This window comes from Canis lupus, chromosome 20 (assembly GCF_003254725.2).
Source record: "Canis lupus dingo isolate Sandy chromosome 20, ASM325472v2, whole genome shotgun sequence".
NCBI lineage: Eukaryota > Metazoa > Chordata > Mammalia > Carnivora > Canidae > Canis > Canis lupus.
The window spans coordinates 51,139,263-51,159,592 of record NC_064262.1 but is presented as its reverse complement, the minus strand read 5'-3'; the positions used below and the strand labels follow the sequence as shown (position 1 = coordinate 51,159,592).

Here is a 20,330-nt window from a genome sequence, read left to right as displayed (position 1 = left end):
CCTGCTGCTCCCTCTGCCTGTGTCTCTGCCTCTCTCTCTCTCTCTCTCTCTCCTTCTGTGTCTCTCATGAATAAATAAATAAATAAATAATCTTTAAAAAAAAAGGAATAATTGGATGGGAAATTTATAAAGGTGGGGTCAGGCTGGTGGCATCTGAATGCCCTGATCACTCTTAGTTATCAGCAAGAAAGAGACAGCCAGACTTCATGTCCTCCTGATGGAAGTTTTCAGCACTACCGATCGAGAATTGAAGCCAAAAATACCAATCTTGAAGCCATCAGGGAAACCTGTTAAATCACCCCTTAGGACTGCCATCAGCCGATTCCAAACTATGGGAAACTTTCCAGGACAAAGAGCCTGGTTTCTTCAACAAATGAGTTAGGACAGAATGGAGGGAAGGAAGAAGGGAAGAAGGAAGGATGGAAGGAAGGAAGAAAAAATAAGCTTAAACAAGGCTAAATAGGTTTCACAAGGAAAGCTTGTTAAATGGCACTTCAGAAGGGTGCCTGGCTGCCTCAGCTCATGATCCTGAGATCCTGGGATGGAGCCCCGTGTTGGGTTCCCTGTTGAGCAGGAAGTCTGCTTCTCCCTCTCCCTTTGCCCTCCCCACCCCTGTTCATGCTTTCCCTCTCTCTCTCTCTCTTTCTCTCTTTCTCTCTCGTAAATAAATAAATAACATATTTAATTAAGAAAAAAACTTTGCATACACCAGAGATTCATTAACTAAATGCCACAAGAAGACCTTGTTTGGATGGATTCCGAGTCAAACAAATGCTAAAAATGAAAATAGAGACAGGGAAATATTTGACACTGATTGATACTTTTGATAAGTGCGATCATAGCATTGTGGTTAAGTTTAAAAAAGTTTTGCTTTCTTCTAAAAATAAAAAGTGGAAGAAAAATGACGTGATGTTCTCTGATTTTCTTTAAAAAAAAAACTCAGAAAAAAAAAAAACCTCAGTGAGTAGTCATTGGATCAGACAAGAATAGATGCTAAATGACTGAAAATTTGATAAGCAATAGGATATTTACGGAATCTCAGAGTACCTCCCCACAAAATACATAAAAATTACGAAGAAGGAAATAGTAACTTTCAAGAGAACTTTGGCAAATGCCACCAAGTGATCAAAGTTAACGTTGCCAGTGATGGAACTGATTGAGAAAAAACACATTACTTCTGTGGTATTTCTGCCAAAAATGCATAACCTGAGTTTAATCATGAGGAAACATGAGAAAAACTCAACTGGAAGGACATTCTGCCAAGTAACTGATCTATATTTTTCAAAAATGTCAAGGTCACGAAAGACAATGAAAGGTTCAGAAACTGTTCCAATTGAAGGAAACTAAAAAGACAACTGAATGCAACAAGTGATCTGGGATATTCTTTTGCTCTAAAGGTCAGTAATAGGACAATTGGTGAAATCTGATTAAAGTTTATAGATTCCTGATTTTGATAATTTTACTAAGGTTATAGAAGAGAATGCCTTGTTCTTAGGAAACATAGTGAAGCATTTAGGTAGGTAGGTGGAGGGATGGATGGATGGATGGATGGCGGGAAGGGGAGAGAAAGAGAGAGAGAGAGATCAAGGTACATGGGATAGGAGTCAGGACCCTTGATAAGTGGGCATCTGTCCTTATCCAGGACCAATTTCTCTGAACCCTTTTATATGAGGGAAATCAATTTCCCTCTCTTAAGTTACTATTATTCTGTGTTTTCTTTCATCTGCAGCTGAGTCTAATCTTGGTATCATAATTAAAAGAAACATTCCAAAAATCATGAAATAATAAGTGAAAGCTACAATGTCATTCACAGTAATAATGGTGGTAAGACTTACAAATTCTTGTTGAGGGATCCCTGGGTGGCGCAGCGGTTTGGCGCCTGCCTTTGGCCCAGGGCGCGATCCTGGAGACCCGGGATCGAATCCCACGTCAGGCTCCCGGTGCATGGAGCCTGCTTCTCCCTCTGCCTATGTCTCTGCCCCTCTCTCTCTCTCTCTGTATGACTATCATAAATAAAAAAAATAAAAAAAAAAATAAAAAAAAAAAAACCAAATTCTTGTTGAAATGATGGCATCATACCAAGAGGGTTCAGTGGCTCAGAGGCTGTGGAAACTAGATCCAGAATCTAGAATTGTGCTGTTGGTAGTGTAGCCAATGGTGACACGTGGCCATTTACTTTTAAATTAATTAAAATTAAGATTCAGCTCCTGGGGATCCCTGGGTGGCGCAGCGGTTTGGCGCCTGCCTTTGGCCCAGGGCGCGATCCTGGAGACCCAGGATCGAATCCCACGTCGGGCTCCCGGTGCATGGAGCCTGCTTCTCCCTCTGCCTGTGTCTCTGCCTCTCTCTCTCTCTCACTGTGTGCCTATCATAAATAAATAAAATAAAATTAAAAATTAAAAAAAAAAGATTCAGCTCCTGTATCACACTAGCCACATTTTGCGTGCTAGAAGCTTGAGGGCCTGCATTTCACCAGGTTACTCTAGGTGATTCCAATGCTTCCTAATGGCCAACAGTCTTCATAGGGAAAAAGGAGGTCAAAGTCCTCTTGCATCCCTGTGGTTTGGTCTGTTCTGTTCTAGGCTCCAAAATTTGAGAGATGTGAGTAAATTAGACCTTCAGGCCAGGATATTGAGGAGGATCAGATGCGACTACAGTTTTCTTTTCTTTTTTGTTTTTTCTTTTGTTGTTGTTTTTTTTTTTTTTTTTTTCCGACTACAGTTTTCAACCAAGGACTTCCTGGGTTCAAATCCCCATCCCGCCACGCATGTGCTATGTGACCTTGGTTAGATTACTTGACCTCTCTGGTGACTCAGTGTTTTGTTTTATTTTTACCTGTCAGAGTGCTAGTAATAGAGTCTACAGGGTACTCCAAACTGGTGCTTTTTCTATTTTCTTCACAGGAAACAAACTTAATACTCACTGAAATGACCAGCTTTGCTTTTGCTTTAATTCACTCACAAGCACTTACTGAGCACCTACTATGTCCTCACCACTGTTCTGAGTCCTGGGGCCAAGCAGCGAACAAGACAGACACAAACCACCTCCAACCCTGCAGTCAAAGAACTGGCATTCTGAAGGGGGAGGTAGAAAATCAGCAGGATATGGGACACCTGGGTGGCTCAGCGGTTGAGCGTCTGGCTTTGGTTCAGGGCATGATCCTATGATCCCGGATCGAGCCCCACATCAGGCTCCTTGCGGGAAGCCTGCTTCTCCTTCTGCCTGCGTCTCTGCCTCTCTCTGTGTCTCTGTCTCTCATGAATAAATAAATAAAATCTTTAAAAAAAAAAAAGGGATCCCTGGGTAGCGCAGAGGTTTGGCGCCTGCCTTTGGCCCAGGGCGCGATCCTGGAGACCCGGGATCGAATCCCACGTTGGGCTCCCGGTGCATGGAGCCTGCTTCTCCCTCTGCCTGTGTCTCTGCCTCTCTCTCTCTCTCTCTCTCTGTGACTATCATAAATAAATAAAAATTAAAAAAAAAAAAGAAAGAAGCAGGATGAAGAAGCAAAATGTCTTGCATCTAAGAGAGTAAGTAGCAAGGTACGCAGATAGGACCAGACATGTACACATGGCCAGGCCTCACCCACAGTGATATTTTATCGTAGGCCCAAAGTGTGAGAGAGGATCGAGGCACAGGCATATGTGGAGGAAGATCACCCAGGCAGAGGGAACAGCAGGTGCAAAGGCCCTGCAGTGGGAACACGCCGAGTCCTATTTAAGATGCTAGAGCCACAGTGGTAAAACAGATGCCGTCCTGGGACACCTGGGTGACTCAGCGGTTGAGCGTCTGCCTTAGGCTCAGGTCGTGATCCTGGGATTCAGGATCGAGTCCCACATGGGGCTCCTGCGAAGAGCCTGCTTCTCCCTCTGCTTGTCTCTGCCTCTCTCTCTCTCTCTCTATCTCTCATGAATAAATAAATAAGTCTTAAAAAAAATAGATGCCATCCTATCTTCAAGGCGCTCACATTTTAATGGGGGTAGGAGACAGATTAGCTGATCTATAATGTCCTCCCAGGTGATAAGCAGGAGGGGGACTCATAGAGAAGGTGGTCAGGGCAGGCCTCTCTGAGGAGGTGGTATTTAAGCAGAGGCTGGAAGGAGGAGGTACAGAAAGCAGGTGTGTATCTGGGGGAAATTTACTGACTCTGGCCTGACCGGTGCCTCTTCCTCCCGTTCCTTCCACTCAACTGGAGCTCGGGTTTCCAAACAGAGGTTGTCTGTGAACTACTGGAGGGGAATTCTGATGGGGAGTGCAGACCTCTCAGCCTCTGGCTGCTGTGTGCCCCACTCCTTCTCTTACTGGCTGCTCCAATATTTGCGTTGGTGTGTTGGGTGGGGTTCTAGCTTAGGGAACTGACTTCCCCATTAAAGCTCCAAATCTGTCTTCAAAGGAGCCGCTGAGCCCTTTGCCTCTGGGCAGAAGGGAGTGTCATCCTGGAGCTGAGCTAGGAACCCACCCCCCAGCTGTGTCCCATCTGGGTTTCTCCTGATTCAGAGTGGGTCTGGCAGCGCATGCTCCCCACTCCTCCCATGGCAAAGAGGGGGTGGAGGATACTCTCTCTGGCCCAGTGGCGGAGCTGGCAGGATCCAGAGTCAGCCCAGCGAGATGTTGAAATTACTTGTACCGGGTTGTAAATTGTTGTAAATTGAACTGCCTGAGTTCACATCCAGACAAAGGCTTGCTCCAACTAGCTGTGTGACCCTGAGCAGCTCACTTACCTTCTCTGAACCCGCATCTCCTCCATAGCTCATAGTAACTCCCACCTTCTGAGGATTCACGTCTTGGGAGGTGCTTGACAAAAGTTATCCATTCCTTTGGGGAATACTGAGCCCTGGAGGGTTATCTGGAGCCCATGTCCCCCAAGACCATCTCCCAGGGAGGAACATGCATGTGAGATGAAGTAGGGAGCCTCCCCACACCCGCTGGGCTATCTTTGAAGGGAGGCAGGGAGGCCTGGAGTCTAATTAATCACTGGGAAGGGCCAGACAGATGCCCTAGGGGAAAGGTCAGCATTTACCCTGGTCTTCTCAGAAGTCACTGCAATCCTAGCTTGGGCGGGACTTGGGGTTGGGGCACAAAATAGGAAGGCTGGCAAAGTATGAGTGGCCTGGGCAGCAGCCACCCTCCCCATCCCATCCACCCTCCAGCCACCGGGTGTTGTTAGGGGAACAGTTAGTTAGGGGAACTGCTGCCTTAAAGGCTCAAAACACAACCACCACCAGAATGAGAGATTGAACCGTTTATTGGCCTGGGCCCAGGTCTCAGGCACGGGGGGCATCTGGGGAGCTGTATGGGGGAGACAAACCCCCGACTGGCTCCTTGCCCCCCAAGACCCCCTCCCCCAGCCTTTGCATTCACAAGAAATCACTTTGAGGCGTGAGGTTTCCGTCCCCAAGAGCTGTACCCCAGCTCCCAAGGGGGAAGATGAGCCAGCAATTACAAAGGGGGCCTGTGCAGGGACCAGACCCCTCTTTGGCAGCTTCAACACACATGTGAGACCACAATAGCATCCATTCTGGGGGAGCATGGTGGGGAGAGGGGATCACACACATCACTGACACACACACATGCACACAGACACACATAAATATTCATTTGTACCGCAACGTCCCTTCCATCTATCCATGGAATTTAGCAAAGTCCTTCTGGGGCAGCTGAGGGGAGAGTACCCCACAAGTGTCCTTGGCACCCCCACCCCCATGCTCCTCCATACAATACAACTAGAAAGGAGATACAGCGGGCTCAGCTGGGCTCGAGGTGGAAGTATCTTGGGGAGGGGGGTTAGGAGTGGGGATCCTGTGCAAACAGCTCCCCTAGAACCTTCTCAAGTTTCACCCTTTCCCACCAGGAGGCCCAGAGTCCTACTCGGCCCCCCAGGCCAGTTTTTCCAGCCCTTGGTGATGCTTCAGTGCCCCCAAATAGTGCAATTGGACAGTGAGGTCTGAGAATGCCATCCAGCGCCGCCTCCACCCTGTGGTTCCCCAGCATCTCGTGGAGAGAGAGAGGAAAGGGAAGAAGTAGCCAAAGTGGCAGCTGGTGAAATTTAAGGAAGCTGTGGATTTGGGCCTTGCAACTGTGAGCCAGAGCCACCCAGAACAGTCAGGGAGGAGGCCTCCAGCGCCTGGGGACAGTGGTTCTGGGGAAGTGGCCTAAGGTTGCCAGAAGGTGACAGGGGGTCTAGACTCGGAGAGGGAAGTTTTGTACAGGGCGAAGGGCCAGAGAGTGGTGAAATGTTGAAATCCCTTGGACCAGATTGTAAATTTTTCCTGCCCTGAGTTCCCCCTGAGTGCTTGTCTGCTGTGCCACCTGAGTGTCTGCCTGCTGTAACCCAGGCCCTTTCCAGGTCCTCCAAGCCTCCCCACGATCCAGTTCTAAGGTGTCACAACAGTTACCGCACTAGCCTCTGACCCTGATGCAGCTCTGCCCGGTGTGAAATATTTTCAATATCACCCAGGTCTGCGGAGTGGGGGCATCTTGCTTGGCAGCCCCACATCTCTGTCCAAGGTCCCCTGTGCCTCCCCACAGAGTCCTCTGCCATGGTCTGGTGGCCCACTTGCCCCTCAGACTATCGTGTTGTCCTCCAGAAACATGGGCGACGTGGGCATGTGCGTGCCCCTCTCCAGTGAGCTGGAGCTGCGGAGAGGCAGGAGCTGATGGCCTGGGGTCCCACCCCGCCGTCCTTGAACCCCTGCCGCCTGCTTGCAGCACTGCAGTGGTCGCAGTACCTCCCGCCGCAGGTCCCGGCTGCGCCATGTGTAGATGACAGGGTTAAGCAATGAGTTCAGGGTGGCGAAGGCAAAGAAGTAGTGGGCCTTGTAGAGGATGGGGCAGGACCGGACAGGACAGGCATAGTCCAGGAGCAGGATGCTAAAGGCAGGCAGCCAGCAGACGATGAAGACCCCCAGCACAATGGTGACCGTCTTGAGCAGGGCCAGCGTCTGTGGGCCAGCCACATCGGCCTGGCTGGAGCGGACCACACAGTAGATTCGGACATACAGAGCGACGATGGCCAATAAGATGACGGAGAAGATGGTTACCACGCAGAGCACATAGTGCTTGGTATAAAGCGGCAGAACAGTGGAACAGGCCTCGAGATGGCCCAGGCAGTTCCAGCCGAGGATGGGCAAGCCCCCGAGAGCAACCGAGATGAGCCACGAGGCTCCGATAAGCAGCAGCATGCGGCAGCTCTTGTCGCTGCCGTAGAGCTTGACCTTGGCAATGGCCACGTGCCGCTCAATGGCAATGGCCAAGAGGCTGAAGACGGAGGCGGAGAGTGTGATGAAGGCGGAGCCCTCTCGGGCAAACCACTGTATGGGTGTCAGCCCCAGTGTGACCGGACCCGAGAGCAAAGTATTAGCTACGAAGGCCACTCCAGTCAGCATGTCCGAGGCAGCCAGGTTGCCCAGAAACAGGTACATGGCTGAGTGGAACTTGCTGTTGCGAGCAACTGCAATCAGCACCAGCAGGTTCTCTACTACGATGGCAAAGCAGAGGATGATGATGATGACCAATGCCGCCTGGCGGGAGGCCGTCTCCTGAGTGTCCAGCGTCTCCTTGGTGTAATTATAGTGTTCCCGGACCTTGTTGGGGCTTAGGTACTCTGAGTACAGGTTGCCCATGGTGGGGCTCAGTGGCCGGCCAGGGCCATGGGGCTGTCAGAGCTGCAGAGAGGAAAGAGAGACAGACAGACAGGTCAGTGCTGTGGCTGCTTCCCTGGGATGTGACTCTGGATGGCTGTGGTTTGAATCCCAGCTCCCTCACTTCGCACGGAGTAGCCACATGAAGTCAGAAGTATTATCGTCCCTAGTTTACCAATGGGAAACTCAGAGAGGTCAATTCACTTACTCTAAGTCTTACAGCTAGAAAGTGGCAGAGCCAGAGAACCACTCCAAAGCCTCTATAACCTCTAAGCTGCACAGTCTTTCAAAAGAACATAAGCTCCCCCCAAATAGTATGAGGGACACAAAGTAAACTCCCAGAACTCTTGCTCACCTACCCAGACCCTTGGACAGTGCCTGGAGGGCTCGTCTCCCTTCTGGAATACACTAGAGCCTGGGACCTCATGCCACCTGCCAACCTGGGTCAGCAAGATGCTGGCTGCTGATAGAACCATCCCCTGCTCATTACCACCCACTGCCCTGGGTTTCAGGCTGGGTCTAAGCCTTGCGGCCAAGAGTGCTCCCAAGATAAGGTCTTGGGGAGACACCAAGGTGGCCCTGAGGTTTAAACATTTCAGAGGTCAAGCACCTTCAAGGACAAAGACCTTGGAGGCAACCCAGGGTTCAACCCTCACTCCTCCTGACATGCTGTGGGACCTTGGGGAAGTCACTCAACACTCGGCCTCTCGGCCCCAATGTCCTCATTTGTGCAATGGGGAAAAGGCCAGTCTATGGGGTAATGGGAAAATCCTGTTGAATGGTCCATGAGGTACCCTTAGCACATAGCAAGCACTCAATAAATACTAGCTAATGTATTAGCTCCCCTCTTTCTGCCACACACACGCACCTAGGGACTAAGTGCCCTCCATTCAGTCTCTGAGGAGGGGATGCAGACTGAGCTAGGCAGGCAAGACTCCCAACATCCTGTTCTCATCAGCATCATCTAGCCCTGCCCTGAGACAGAGGGTCCCAGCGGGGTGGGCAGGGCGCTGGCACCCCCCTCCCTCCCCAGCCAGGATGAAATCCAGATGTGAGGCCCCTGGAACAAACAGGGTGGAGTCCTCACTTCCCGGTCACATCCGGTGTGGGAAGGGCTGGGAAGGGGTGATGGGCTGGGGGAGCCACAGGAGACCAGTCTGGGAGGTCCTGGCTGGGAGGGATGGGGCAGCTGCTGCAGCGCTGAAGTCATGTGAGCCAAAGAGGGGGCGAGCCGCACCGCGGGGGAGGGGGTTGAGGGGAGGAGGGGGGACGGCATTTGTTTCCATGAAAGACTGAGTCACCCCCCTCTCAAGGAAAACTGAGCCGTGGGGGGAGGGGGCGGGAAGCAGCGTGGGCAGAGAGGCCAAAAGGCCAACATCACGGCCCCTTCTTCCCGGCCTGGTGGTGGTGGGTGTCTCAGAGGAGCTGGTGCAGGGTCTGTCTTTCCCGAGGGGAGCCCGGAGGAAGCCCCAGCCTCTAGCTAGAGGGGGGAGGGCGCGGGAAGCCCTCCCTCCCCAGGTCCCTGGAAACATGCCTGGCAGGGACCACGTGCGCTCCAGGAGTATCGTGTGGTTCCAGCAAAGGCTGGTTAGGCCGGTTCCTAGTGAGCCTGGGAATTATGGGGGGCTTCCGGGGTCACCCAGCCATGTCAGTCCCCGGACGCCCCCTCCGAGGGGCGCCCTGGCCCCGGGCCTGACAGAGCCAGCTGCTCCCCTCGGGTGAAGGGGCATCCGTCCTAGTTTGGAAACAGAGAAAGGCTTGTGCGCATCCCTGGAGACTGCCGCCCCGCCCAGATCGCCACACAGAGGCCCCTTGTTCCCCTGCCGGGCCGGGCTCTGGACGCCCCGATGCCCTCTGCCCGACGCAGGCTGCAGCCGGCCGGGAGCTCGCCTGGCCCTGGCCTCGGCCTCACCCGACCGGCCTTCGGGCAGAAACAGCCCGCGCCCTGATTGGCTTATTTTCAATCCCCGGCCTTGAGCGATTCGCCCATTGGCCGGACCGTTGCATCCTCCACCTTTGATTGGCCCGCTTGGGGGCGCTCTAAGGAAAGCGCTAGGGCCCCGTCCTTCACAGGCCGGCCACTTCTTTCAGAGAACAGAGTTAGGGCTGTGTGGATGTCCCTGGGGAGAGTATGAACCGCGGCCTGACCGCCGGGTCACGCAGACCAGACGCCCCCAGGCTGCCCTGGCCTACTGGGCCCCTTTTGGGGTTCATGACTGCGAATCAAGGGCCCCTTGCAGGCCTGGGAAGCATCGTTGCTGGTGGGCTAAAAGCCCAGGGTGTGTCCGGTGGTGACCCCCTTCACCCCTCCCTCACATGGGGCCACCAGCCTTCTGGCCTGGCAGCCCAGAGTAAGATTTATGGATGCTTCCCGGAGACATAAAAATTGAGTTCGGTCCTCATACCCCAGAAACCCACGGAAAAGTCTGTCTACTTGGGGGAGGGAGGGGGTGCAGCGGAGGAGGGGGGGTGGAGGAAGCCCACCCGCTCACTTTCTGCAGCCCTCAGCCCTTGGAGGTTGATCCTCAGAAGGAGAGGTAGCTCAGCTAGTTAGAGAGGGAGAAACTGAAGCCCACACTGCCCCCTCCTCTCATCCTCCCCAGGAGGATTTTGCTGAAGATAGAATTTAAGGCAGATTCATGCTTCCCAGAAAGAGGAAGCGGGGCCTGGATGGAGACTGACAAAAGAGGCACACTCCCAGGCAGAGACAGGCCTTGGTGGCTTCCCCTCCCTGTGTCGGCCTCCCAGACCTGGCTAAACACAGGGCCTGTCTCCTGCTCACCTTCACCAAGGCCATCCTAACTTCTTCCCAGAGGCTCAGTAAGAGGTCACTGGGCTCAGAAACCGGGAATGGCTAGGCCTGAAATGGAATGAGAGGGAAAAGTGACAGGGTTTGGAGGGAAGGGAAGATACACCAAGACTGTGCAGGAGGAAGATTAGAAGAGAGGAAGGACAGAGGAAGCCTCAGCGGCTTCCAAGAGCCCTACTCCGAGTTCCACTGAGGCAGGCCCTGTGTTTACAGACCCATGGCCACTCACTGATCCGCTCCACTTACGCTAGTGCAGCGCCTCCACCCTTTCTTTTGGTTTCCCTTCGGGGGTCAGGCCCACCCTTCGCTGCCATTCTCCATGCAGCGGCCAGGGGGAGCCATATAATTCACAATTCCAACAGCGCGTCACTCCTTGAGCTCCAAATCCATCCATGGCTCCCCACTGCCCAAAATGACCTGGCCCCTGCCGGGCTAGCCCCCTCTCCCCAGGGCCTCTCAACTCTAACCACACTGGCCTCCTAGGTTGCCACCTCCATCCCTACCTCGGAGACTTTGCTCTGGCTGTCCTTCCACCTGGCATGCCGTTCCCTCACATCAGGGAATGACTGTCTCCTCCTCTTTCGGGTTTCGGTTTTAGGATCACTGGCTCGGAGGGGCGGGGGGTCTCCTCTGACCCTCAGTCTATCACAGCCACTTTCTCCACGGTCTATTACAGCAGCCTGCTTTAGTATCTTCACACAACCCGCCAGCCTCGGAGATTATTGCTGTATTTTTTGCTTTCTGTCTGGCTTCCGTAGAATAAATGAGTGTTGGGGGCCAGCGACCAAGTCCGTTTTCAGCCCCTTGGGCATGATGCCTGTCATTCAGAAGGTGCTCAGAAAACTTGTGTGATGGATGGATGGATGAATGGATGGATGGATGGATGGACAGACGGACGAAACAAACGAAGCCCCGTGGGCCCCCAAGGGTCGAGGCACCTAAACTCGGCCTAGCCCCCAAACAACAGCCAAGGCTGGAGACCCCTCTGGTGGCCGGCAGCCCTCGGCCAGGCGAAGCCCAGCGCGTCTCCGTGGAGACAGCGGCAGGGCCCGCCCCCGCCCTCGGCTGCAGTCTAGGCCTCCTTATCTGGCGGTGGAATGCGCGGTATCCGCACTCGCTCCCGCTGGGGCCGCGCCTCCTCTCTCGCGACAGCCACACGCGAGGAACCCCTACGTCTCCCGTGGGGGCTGGGGACGCCTCTGCGGCCCGCCAGGGGCTTCTCCGGGTATTCCCGAAGGACTTAGCGGCGGGAGTGTGTGTGTGTGTGTGGGGGGGGTGATCCCAGCAGCAGCCGCACCGCCAATACGAAACCCGCCGTCGCGCCACGCGGGGGGACCGTGGGCTCAGCGCGTGGCGCCCGGGGCATCTGACTGCGGCAGAGTCGGGGAGGGCATGGAAATCCCCGGGTGAGTCAACTCGTGCCGGAGGAGGGGGCGAGGTTCCGACGCTCTGCTGGGCAGGAGACCACACGGGGTCCGCGCCACGGGTGACTGCACCCCCGCCCTGTCCCTGGGCCCCAGGTGAAAGGAGAGGCGCGGGACTCACGCACTCACGTGCCCTTTCCTTCCAGAACAAAGCCACGCCCCCGAGGGGGTGACTGAAGACCAACTACTCGGGGAAACTGAGGCACGGAGACCGACCTGCAGGCGGTGGGCAGACTGCCCTCCCTGGGGACCCCGCCCCTTGGCTTAGAAGCCTGGCGGCGCGCGGCACCTTTCGCTCTCTCGCAGCCGGAGTCGGCCAGGGGGAGGGCCCTGCCCCTCGGACACCCTCCCCCCGAGCCCCCCGGCCCGGACCACGGCGTTCTGCCGCTCGGTCTCCGGCCGAAAACGTTCGGATTCCGCCTTCTCTTCGGCGCCAACTTCCTGCCGCCGGGGAAGGCGGGGAGCTCAGTCTCGGGGTTCGCTGCCGAGGCTGGAGGGGCCGCCTGGAGTCGTGGGGAGGGCGCGCGGTGACCACTCCCTCCGTGCAGCAGGAGCGCGGGCGGCGCGTGCGCGCCCCGCTGCGCCCCCGACCCCTGGCCTGGCCCCCGCAGCTCCGATCCTGCGACTCGGAGAACCCCCGGGCCCGTCCTTTCTGCCTCCCCCGTCGCCCGGCACACTCACCTGGCTGGGCCGGCCCGGGTCCCTGCCCTGGCCGGAGGAGCTTTGGTGGCGGCGTCCCCGGGACGGCATCGGCAGGGGCTGGGGCTGCCCGCCGAGCTGGGACTGCGTCCCGGGGATCGGGACCGGGGACGGAGGGGGCGGGGAGAGACACCGCCTAGGCCCCCCACTCGCCCCGCCCTCCTCTCCTCCCCTTTCCGGGCGGCTGAGGCAATGAATTCCAGATGTGGCGGGTCGGGCCGGAGCGCGCGCTGCTACGGCGGGGGAGGCGCGGGGTCCCTTTGTCCGCCCCCCCCACCCCTCGCCCTGTCCCTCCCAGCCCCCACTCGTGAGAACCTGCCGGCGAGTGACGTCACGCGGCTCCGTGACGTCGCGTCTCTCCTAGCCAGGTGGCCTCCACCTGAAACAACTGTCTTTGTATATCTTTGTAGATATACCCTTGGCCCATCCCTGGGACCCTGGAATTGGAGGAGAGCATAAGATCCCCTTTATTTACTCAACAAGGAGCCACCGAAGCACCTATGTGTCAACGCAGCAAATAAGTATGAAGCGCCTACTCTGAGTTCCTTCCAACAAATAATCAAGTTCCTACCATGTGCCACGCCCTGTCCCAAAGACAGGATTCGTTTTTTGCCTTGATAAGACCTCAGAATTCAGAAAAGACCCCTACAAAACTGGGAGCACCCAAAAGTCTACCCTGCCTCTACTGATGGATGACTGTCCCGCCCTTGCTGCAGTCAACCAGACAAGAAGGCCCAGTTTTATCCTGCCTTCCAACCTGGGGCCCCATCTTCTCTACAATTCTTTGGTTTCCCTCTCTTTTCTTCATTCAGCTTCTCCTAGGCATCTCTGTGTGCCTAGCTGCTAGGATGGAAGGACACCTTCATTTACTGATGCACATACATGTGTGTGTGGTGAGAAATTTGTGGCTGGACAACATGATAGGAGAACCTTTCATTCCTTCAACAAATATTTTTGGTATACCTACTGGGCACAGCAGGGAACCAAATTGGAAAAAAAGTTCTCACCCATGGAGCTTATGTTCAGGTGCAAGAGACAGCCTTTTAGGAGGGTACTATTTGTGAAAATGCATACATAACCTTCTTATATGTCTACCAGGTACATTAAGCACCTACTATGTGCCAGAGAGTATCCTAAAAGGCTGGAGGTAGATCCGGAACAAAACAGAAAAAACCCCTGTCCTTATGGAGCTGTGGTTCTACCACATGAGCTCAAAATATCCAGAATATTGCAGGAAGAAAAACTAGTGAATTCCCTAGGAGATGAAGTCAAAGAAACAAGGCATGGGAGGGAGGCCGCTTTCATTCTAAGCACACTCTCCTGCCTCGTGATTTTTGTAACATGTGCATGTGTGTCCTATACCAATAATAAATTAAATAAAAAATTAACTGCTGGAGGGGAGCCTGGGTGGTTTGGCCGGTTAAGTGTCTCCCATTGGCTCAGTTCATGATCTCTGGGTCCTGAGATTGAGCCCCGCATTGGACTTCCTGATCAGTGGGGAGTCTGCTTCTCTCTCCTTTTTTTTTTAATTAATTTTTTTTCTTTCTTTCTTTCTTTTTTTTTTTTTTTTTTTGGAGAGAGAGCATGAGAACACGAGCTGGGTGAGGGGCAGAGGGAAAAGCAGACTCCCTGCTGAGCAAGGAGCCTGATGCAGGGCTCAATCTCAGGACCCTGGGGTCACGACCTGAGCCGAAGGCAGCTGCTTGACCAACTGAGCCACCCAGGTGCCTCGTCTCTCTCTCTCCCTCTCCTCTGCCTCTCCCTCTCCTGCACTGCTCATTCTCTCTCTCAAATAAGTTAATAAAATCTTTAAAAAATTATTAAAAAAAGAAAATGTGATACACACACAATGAAATATTATTCAGCCACGAGAAAGAAGACAATCCTGCCATTTTCAACAGTGTGGATGCACCTGGAGAGATTATACAAAATGAAATAAGCCAAGCAGAGAAAGACAAATACTGTTTGGTATCACTTATGTGTGGAATCTAAGCAAAACAAAACAAGGTCAAACTCAGAGAAACAGAGAGTAAGGAAAGTGGCGGGGGAGGTGGGGTGGGTTGCCAGAGACTGGGGTGGGTAGGTAAAAGGGAGAGTTTGGTAAAAGGGGACAAACTTGCAGCTGTAAGATGAATAAAGTCTGAGGATCTAATGTAAAATGTGGCAACTGTACTTGCTGACACTGTATTATATAATTGAAATTTGCTAGGAGAGTAGAACTTTAATATTTTCACACACAAAAAACATAAACATGTGAGATGACGAACGTGTTAATTAATTAGCTTGTGAGCCCTTTCGCAATGTGTACATATATCAAATCAGCATGGTGTACACTTTAAATGTCTCACAGTTTTATTTGTCAACAATACCTCAGGAAAACTAAAATTAAAAAATAAAAAAACAAGGTGTCTTGCTACCAATGAAACCAATAGAAGAGAGAGGTTTGTTGCACTCTTCTGTATGTATATTATATTTCATAAAGAGTGTTGAAAAGCAAAATTATACAAAAAGAAATTAAAATTGATCCATTTATGCCTATTAAAAAGTAAAAATGGGTTAGTCTTGATGTGAAACTGTCTTCAAAGTGTTAAGGTGAAAATAAGCATGATGTAGATCAGTTTGCATTGCTTGCCTGCATTTCTGAGTGTATTTTTAAGGGCTGTATAAATACACACACATTTGCCTGTGGGCTCACAGACCATCTCCGGGAGATGGCACAAGATACCAGTCACAGCGGTTACCCTCTGGGAGGGGAACTGGGGACAGGGGAACAGGTGACAGGGGGCCAGATTTTTATGGTGTACCCTGGGGGACTGTTTTTGAGTTCATATTCCCAATTTTAAAAATTGACAAAGATATGAAAAATTAAATAATAGGTAACAAATCATCAGACTTCTAGTCATAAAATTGTTCTTATAATAAAAATAATAACAGGGAACCCTGGGTGGCGCAGCGGTTTGGCGCCTGCCTTTGGCCCAGGGCGCGATCCTGGAGACCCGGGATCGAATCCCACGTCGGGCTCCCGGTGCATGGAGCCTGCTTCTCCCTCTGCCTGTGTCTCTGCCTCTCTCTCTCTCTGTGTGATTTATTTATCATAATAAATAAAAATTTAAAAAAATAAAAAAAATAATAACAAACATCAGTAATATCAACAATAACATGACTAATAAACATATAAGTATTATTTAACATGTTGCTATTAAATAAATTGATGTTAATAATAAACATACTATTAAAAAGAATAAACAGGGACACCTGGGTGGCTCAGTGGTTGAGCATCTGCCTTCAGCTCAGGGCGTGATCTCGAGGTCCTGCAATCAAGTCCCGCATCAGGGTCCCTGCAGGGAGCCTGCTTCTCTCTCTGCCTGTGTCTCTGCCTCTCTGTGTGTATGTCTCTCATGAATAAATAAATAAAATCCTAAAAAAATAAAAATAATAAACATATTTAAGTTATTCATAAAGAAATGAACATTAAGAATCAATATATTCGCACACCTGCCTAGCTCAGCGGGTACAATTCTTGATCTCAGGGCCATGAGTTCAAGCCCTGCATTGGGCACAGGGCCTACCTAAAAAGGAAAGAAAAGAAAAGAAAAGAATCAATATATTAATGCTACCTATAGGTACACAGCACATATATTCATGTATTACTCGGTGCTAGCTCTGGTTATGTCTCACTGGTTTCTGTCATCCGAAAGTGACTGTCTGACGGAAGAGAGAAGAAATGAGATCATTCTAACATAGGTAGCAGGGCTCCGATGGGGAGATAAGAAAAGTCAGATAATGACTGCTCTTTTTCCGGAGCCAGATTATAGAGTCCACTTAGTTCCAGGCCAGATCTTGGGGTCCAATTGGACCTACAGAAAACCTTTGCTGAATCCTCTGCCAAGTGAAGCGTGTTGTCTGGACAACCTCTACAAACCAGGTGTTCAAACCACAGAGTACAAAGCAAAAGAAAATTGTGTCCTCCCCTCACCAGGGAGCTATCAAGCGGAAATCTCAGCCTTCTGTGGGGACCTGAAGGCTGGGGAGGAAGTGACCCCCCCCCAACTCGCCCTGGCTGGCTCAGCAGTTTACCATCCCTCCAGAGAACTGGGGCAGCATGGAGGTGACAGCAAGGGCACAGACATATCCGGGCTGTCTGTAGGGGGACCAGGGCTCTTAGACAAAGGTGATGTCCCCAGGGGCACACAAATACACCAACAGACGACTTCCGTCTCCCCCCACCCCCAACCCCCCCACCGCCTACTTTTGGGTCAACACAAGGTCTTGGCGGTCAGCTGAGGGAACGGGTTCTAAAAATTGGAAAACACTGCAGGCCTAGACTTCCTGATGGTGTGGGAGGTCAAGGGAAAAGCTTAGCCCTGCCAAAGAGGGCCCCTGAGTGAGAGAACATTGGAAGAAGGAAAAATGGCCCTTTGCTTGAGGAGCTCCCAGGCAGAAGAGGAGAAGGTAGGGCCTTCACTAATTACAGGGCCACTGACAATAATGGCTAACGCTCACACAACACAAGGGCCGGGGCTGGGTGCGGCTCTACCATTCTTCACAACTTTGGGGCGGGGGTCATTATTATTATCATCATCCCATTATTTTTAATAGACTTTGGGTTTTTTTTTTTAAGATTTTTAAAAATTTATTTATTCATGAGAGACACAGAGAGAGAGAGAGAGAGAGAGGCAGAGACACAGGCAGGCGGGGAAGCAGGCTCTATGCAGGAAGCCCTATGTGGGACTCCATCCCAGGTGTCCAGGATCACACCCTGGGCTGAAGGCGGCACTAAACTGCTGAGCCACTGGGGCTGCCCTAGACCTTAGTTTTTAGAACAGTTTTAGGTTCACAGCAAAACTGAGGGGAAAGGACCGAGATCTCCCACATACCTTCTGCTCCCACACAGGCACAACCTCCCTACTATCAAATTCCCAGCAGAGGGGTGCATTTGTTCCAACGGATGACCACCCGGGTACCCAGAGCCCATAGCATACGTTGGAGTTCACTCTCAGTGTGCATTCTGTGGGTTTAGACGAATGTATAATGAATGATCCACCATTATGGTATCACCCAGAGTAGTTTCACTGCCCTAAAAATCCTCTGTGCTCCAGCAATTCAGCCCTCCCTCCCTGTTTCTCCCCACTGGCACCACTTATCCGTTTACTCTCTCCAGAGTTTTGCCTTCTCCTCATCACCTCATTTTATTTTCTTTAATATTTTGTTTATTTATTCATGAGAGACACACAGAGAGAGGCAGAGAGAGAAGCAGGAGCCCGATGTGGGACTCAACCCCAGGAACCCAGGATCACACCCTGAACCAAAGGCAGATGCTCAACCACTGAGCCTCCCAGGTGTCCCATCCTCATCACCCCATTTTAAAGATGAGGAAACCCAGCACATAGTGGTGGTGGTGAGATCTGAACTAGAACTCTTTGCCTTGTTGTTCATCCTGAGTCCCCATCCTGGTCGGGAGGCGGTGGCCTCCATCCCTGCCCAGTGGGTCGGAACAGGAGGGCAGTGCTTACCACTCAGGACCCCATCCATCCCTGGTGAAATGTGGAACATTCTTCTCCTTAATCCCTCCATCCTCCCTGGGCCTCCACTGTCCTCCCCAACCCCCAGCTCTTGGCTTTTGGCAGGAGGAACTGCACGAGCAGAAGTGTCTGAGACAGGTCCCAAGTTTCTCTTCATCATCGCAGCACTGGGGGAAGGGGCCCCAGCTGCAGAGAAGCTTTCCAGATGCTGATCTTGGCAGGCAGTGGAGCTGCAGCCGCCTCGTCTCGCCCGCAGGCTCGGGGCCCACTCTCAGCTTCAGGGACGGGGCAAGAAGGCTCCTGGTGGAGGCCGTTCCCTGACACATCTGCAGCAGATATAGTCTTGGCCCTTCCAGCCTAGGAAGGGTGAGCTTTCTCTGGATGAGGGAGGCACGCAGTCGGGGGAGCAGGACACATCGGAGGCCCACTTCTCAGCAAGCCCACTCCAGCACAAATAATAACAGTTGACATATATGTAAAGTGCTGGTTACTGGCATAAAGCTCCCAGAGGTTCCCTCAACTAGAGAATGGGTAGACAAACTGCAGGCCATCCTTACACAGACCACTCAAGGATGGAGTATTTGTAATCCCTAGTTCCGAAAGTAAGGAACTAGTGACATGTAACAACATGGATGAAATCTCCAATGCATTATAAGGAAGGAAAGTAGCCAGGCCGAAAAGGTGACTTAATGAGTGACTCCATTTCTATGACATTCTAAAACAGGCCAAACTACAGGGATGGTGAACAGACCAGTGGTTGGGGGGAGGGGGCTGGGGACAGAGGGAGGGACTGACTAGGAAAAACAGAGCGGTAGAGTTTTGGTGATGAAACAATTCTGTATCTTGATTGTGGTGGCAGTTACGTGACTATATATGTTTGTGAGAGCTTGCAGAACTGTACGCTGAAAAGGGAAGACTTTATTTTACCTAAATTGTAGCCTTTATTTAAAAAAATATTTTATTTATTTATTCATGAGGGACACAGAGAGAGGCAGAGACACAGGCAGAGGGAGAAGCAGGCTCCATGCATCGGGAGGAGCCCGATGCAGGATTCGATCCCAGGACCCCGGGATCACGTCCGAGCTGAAGGCAGATGATCAACCACTGAGCCCCCCCGGGTGCCCTAACCTAAATTGTGCCCTAAAAAAATAAAATCAAACAACCCAAACACAAATGCCTCACAGCTGCTTTACATCAGTCAGGGTCTACAGGGAAGATAGACACATCCCCGACAGAGGGCATTCAGCACAGGGGTTGGTTACAGAGATGAGAAACTAGAGTTGGGGAAGGGGTTAGACTATTTAGAAATTAGCAAATAGAGACCATGCTCAGTGGGAGAGGCCGCCAGAAGCAGATGGGGAGAGATACCCTGGCCCCTTCTACCCTCCAGCCCTCAGTCAGCCCTCAGTGGCTGCCATTGGCTAAATTTGGGCAGAAGCCAGTGGGCAAGGAGGTGGCCTATGCAAGGGTCAGCCCCTCACCGCGGGGCAAGGCGGAGCAGGGAATGGATGGCCCCACCATTACCATGTGAGGGCAGGATAATTATACTCCCATTTTACAAAAGAGGAAACTGAGGCCTGGAGAGTCCAGGTGCCCTGCCCCAAGGGGTTCAAGCCCTTTTTTTCTGCTCTACTTCCCATCTGGGCCGACCTGAAGGGAAGTCAAAGGGAATAGAAATGTCTATGCAAATCAGGCCCATCCCCAGGGGCTCTGAGGGGTGCTGCGATGGGAGACTCCTCGTCCTCACGTGTGGCGGTCACCCACAAACAGAGCTGCAAACAAACATGCAGCAGATGTTTTGGTAGCGATGAGGGAGCAGCTCTCCCCAGGAGGTCAGTGGCCCCTGGTCAAGCCTGCACCTGTGCCCTGTACCTCCTCTCCAAGGGCTGCCCCCAATATTCCATCCTTGACCTGTGGCCTTTGTGAAAACCCTTGCACAGTGATGGGGGACAAGAAAAGACCAGATGTTGGAGGTCTTCCAGCTCCTGATGTGTGCTTCCTACGTGGTCAGCAGAGATCTTCTCTGGGCTGCAAAGCTGACATTTGCCACATGCCATGGGGACAAAGGTCACCTGCAATTGAGCCTTTGATCCACAGGAGTGGGCTAGACACATCAACCTTTGACCTCCACCCTGCCTTGGGCCAAAATGGTCAAAGTTTGAGCCTTGCAGTATGCAGGTCTCAAGGTTCTTACTGCCCTTTCATTAAGGCTCACTCACAATCAATACGCCAGTAGAGT

The 20,330-nt window shown here is 52.1% G+C and overlaps 1 protein-coding gene across 3 annotated transcripts; it reads right to left on the bottom strand.

Moving 5' to 3' along the window:
- Positions 1-5,224: 5,224 nt before the first annotated feature.
- Positions 5,225-12,723, bottom strand: S1PR2 (sphingosine-1-phosphate receptor 2). Of its 3 annotated transcripts, none has more exons than XM_025457466.3 (3): positions 12,552-12,723; positions 10,950-11,263; positions 5,225-7,661 (listed from the first exon to the last, which is right to left on the bottom strand). In XM_025457466.3, the coding sequence occupies exon 3, from the start codon at positions 7,617-7,619 to the stop codon at positions 6,561-6,563; it is 1,059 nt and encodes a 352-aa protein (XP_025313251.1). In that variant the 5' UTR covers positions 7,620-7,661; positions 10,950-11,263; positions 12,552-12,723; the 3' UTR covers positions 5,225-6,560. The 3 variants fall into 3 exon arrangements, with proteins under 3 accessions (XP_025313251.1, XP_048953528.1, XP_025313250.1); XM_049097571.1 differs by lacking the exon at positions 10,950-11,263 and adding an exon at positions 10,420-10,497; XM_025457465.3 differs by lacking the exon at positions 10,950-11,263 and having other exon boundaries at positions 12,552-12,719.
- Between the last annotated feature and the right edge of the window lie 7,607 nt (positions 12,724-20,330).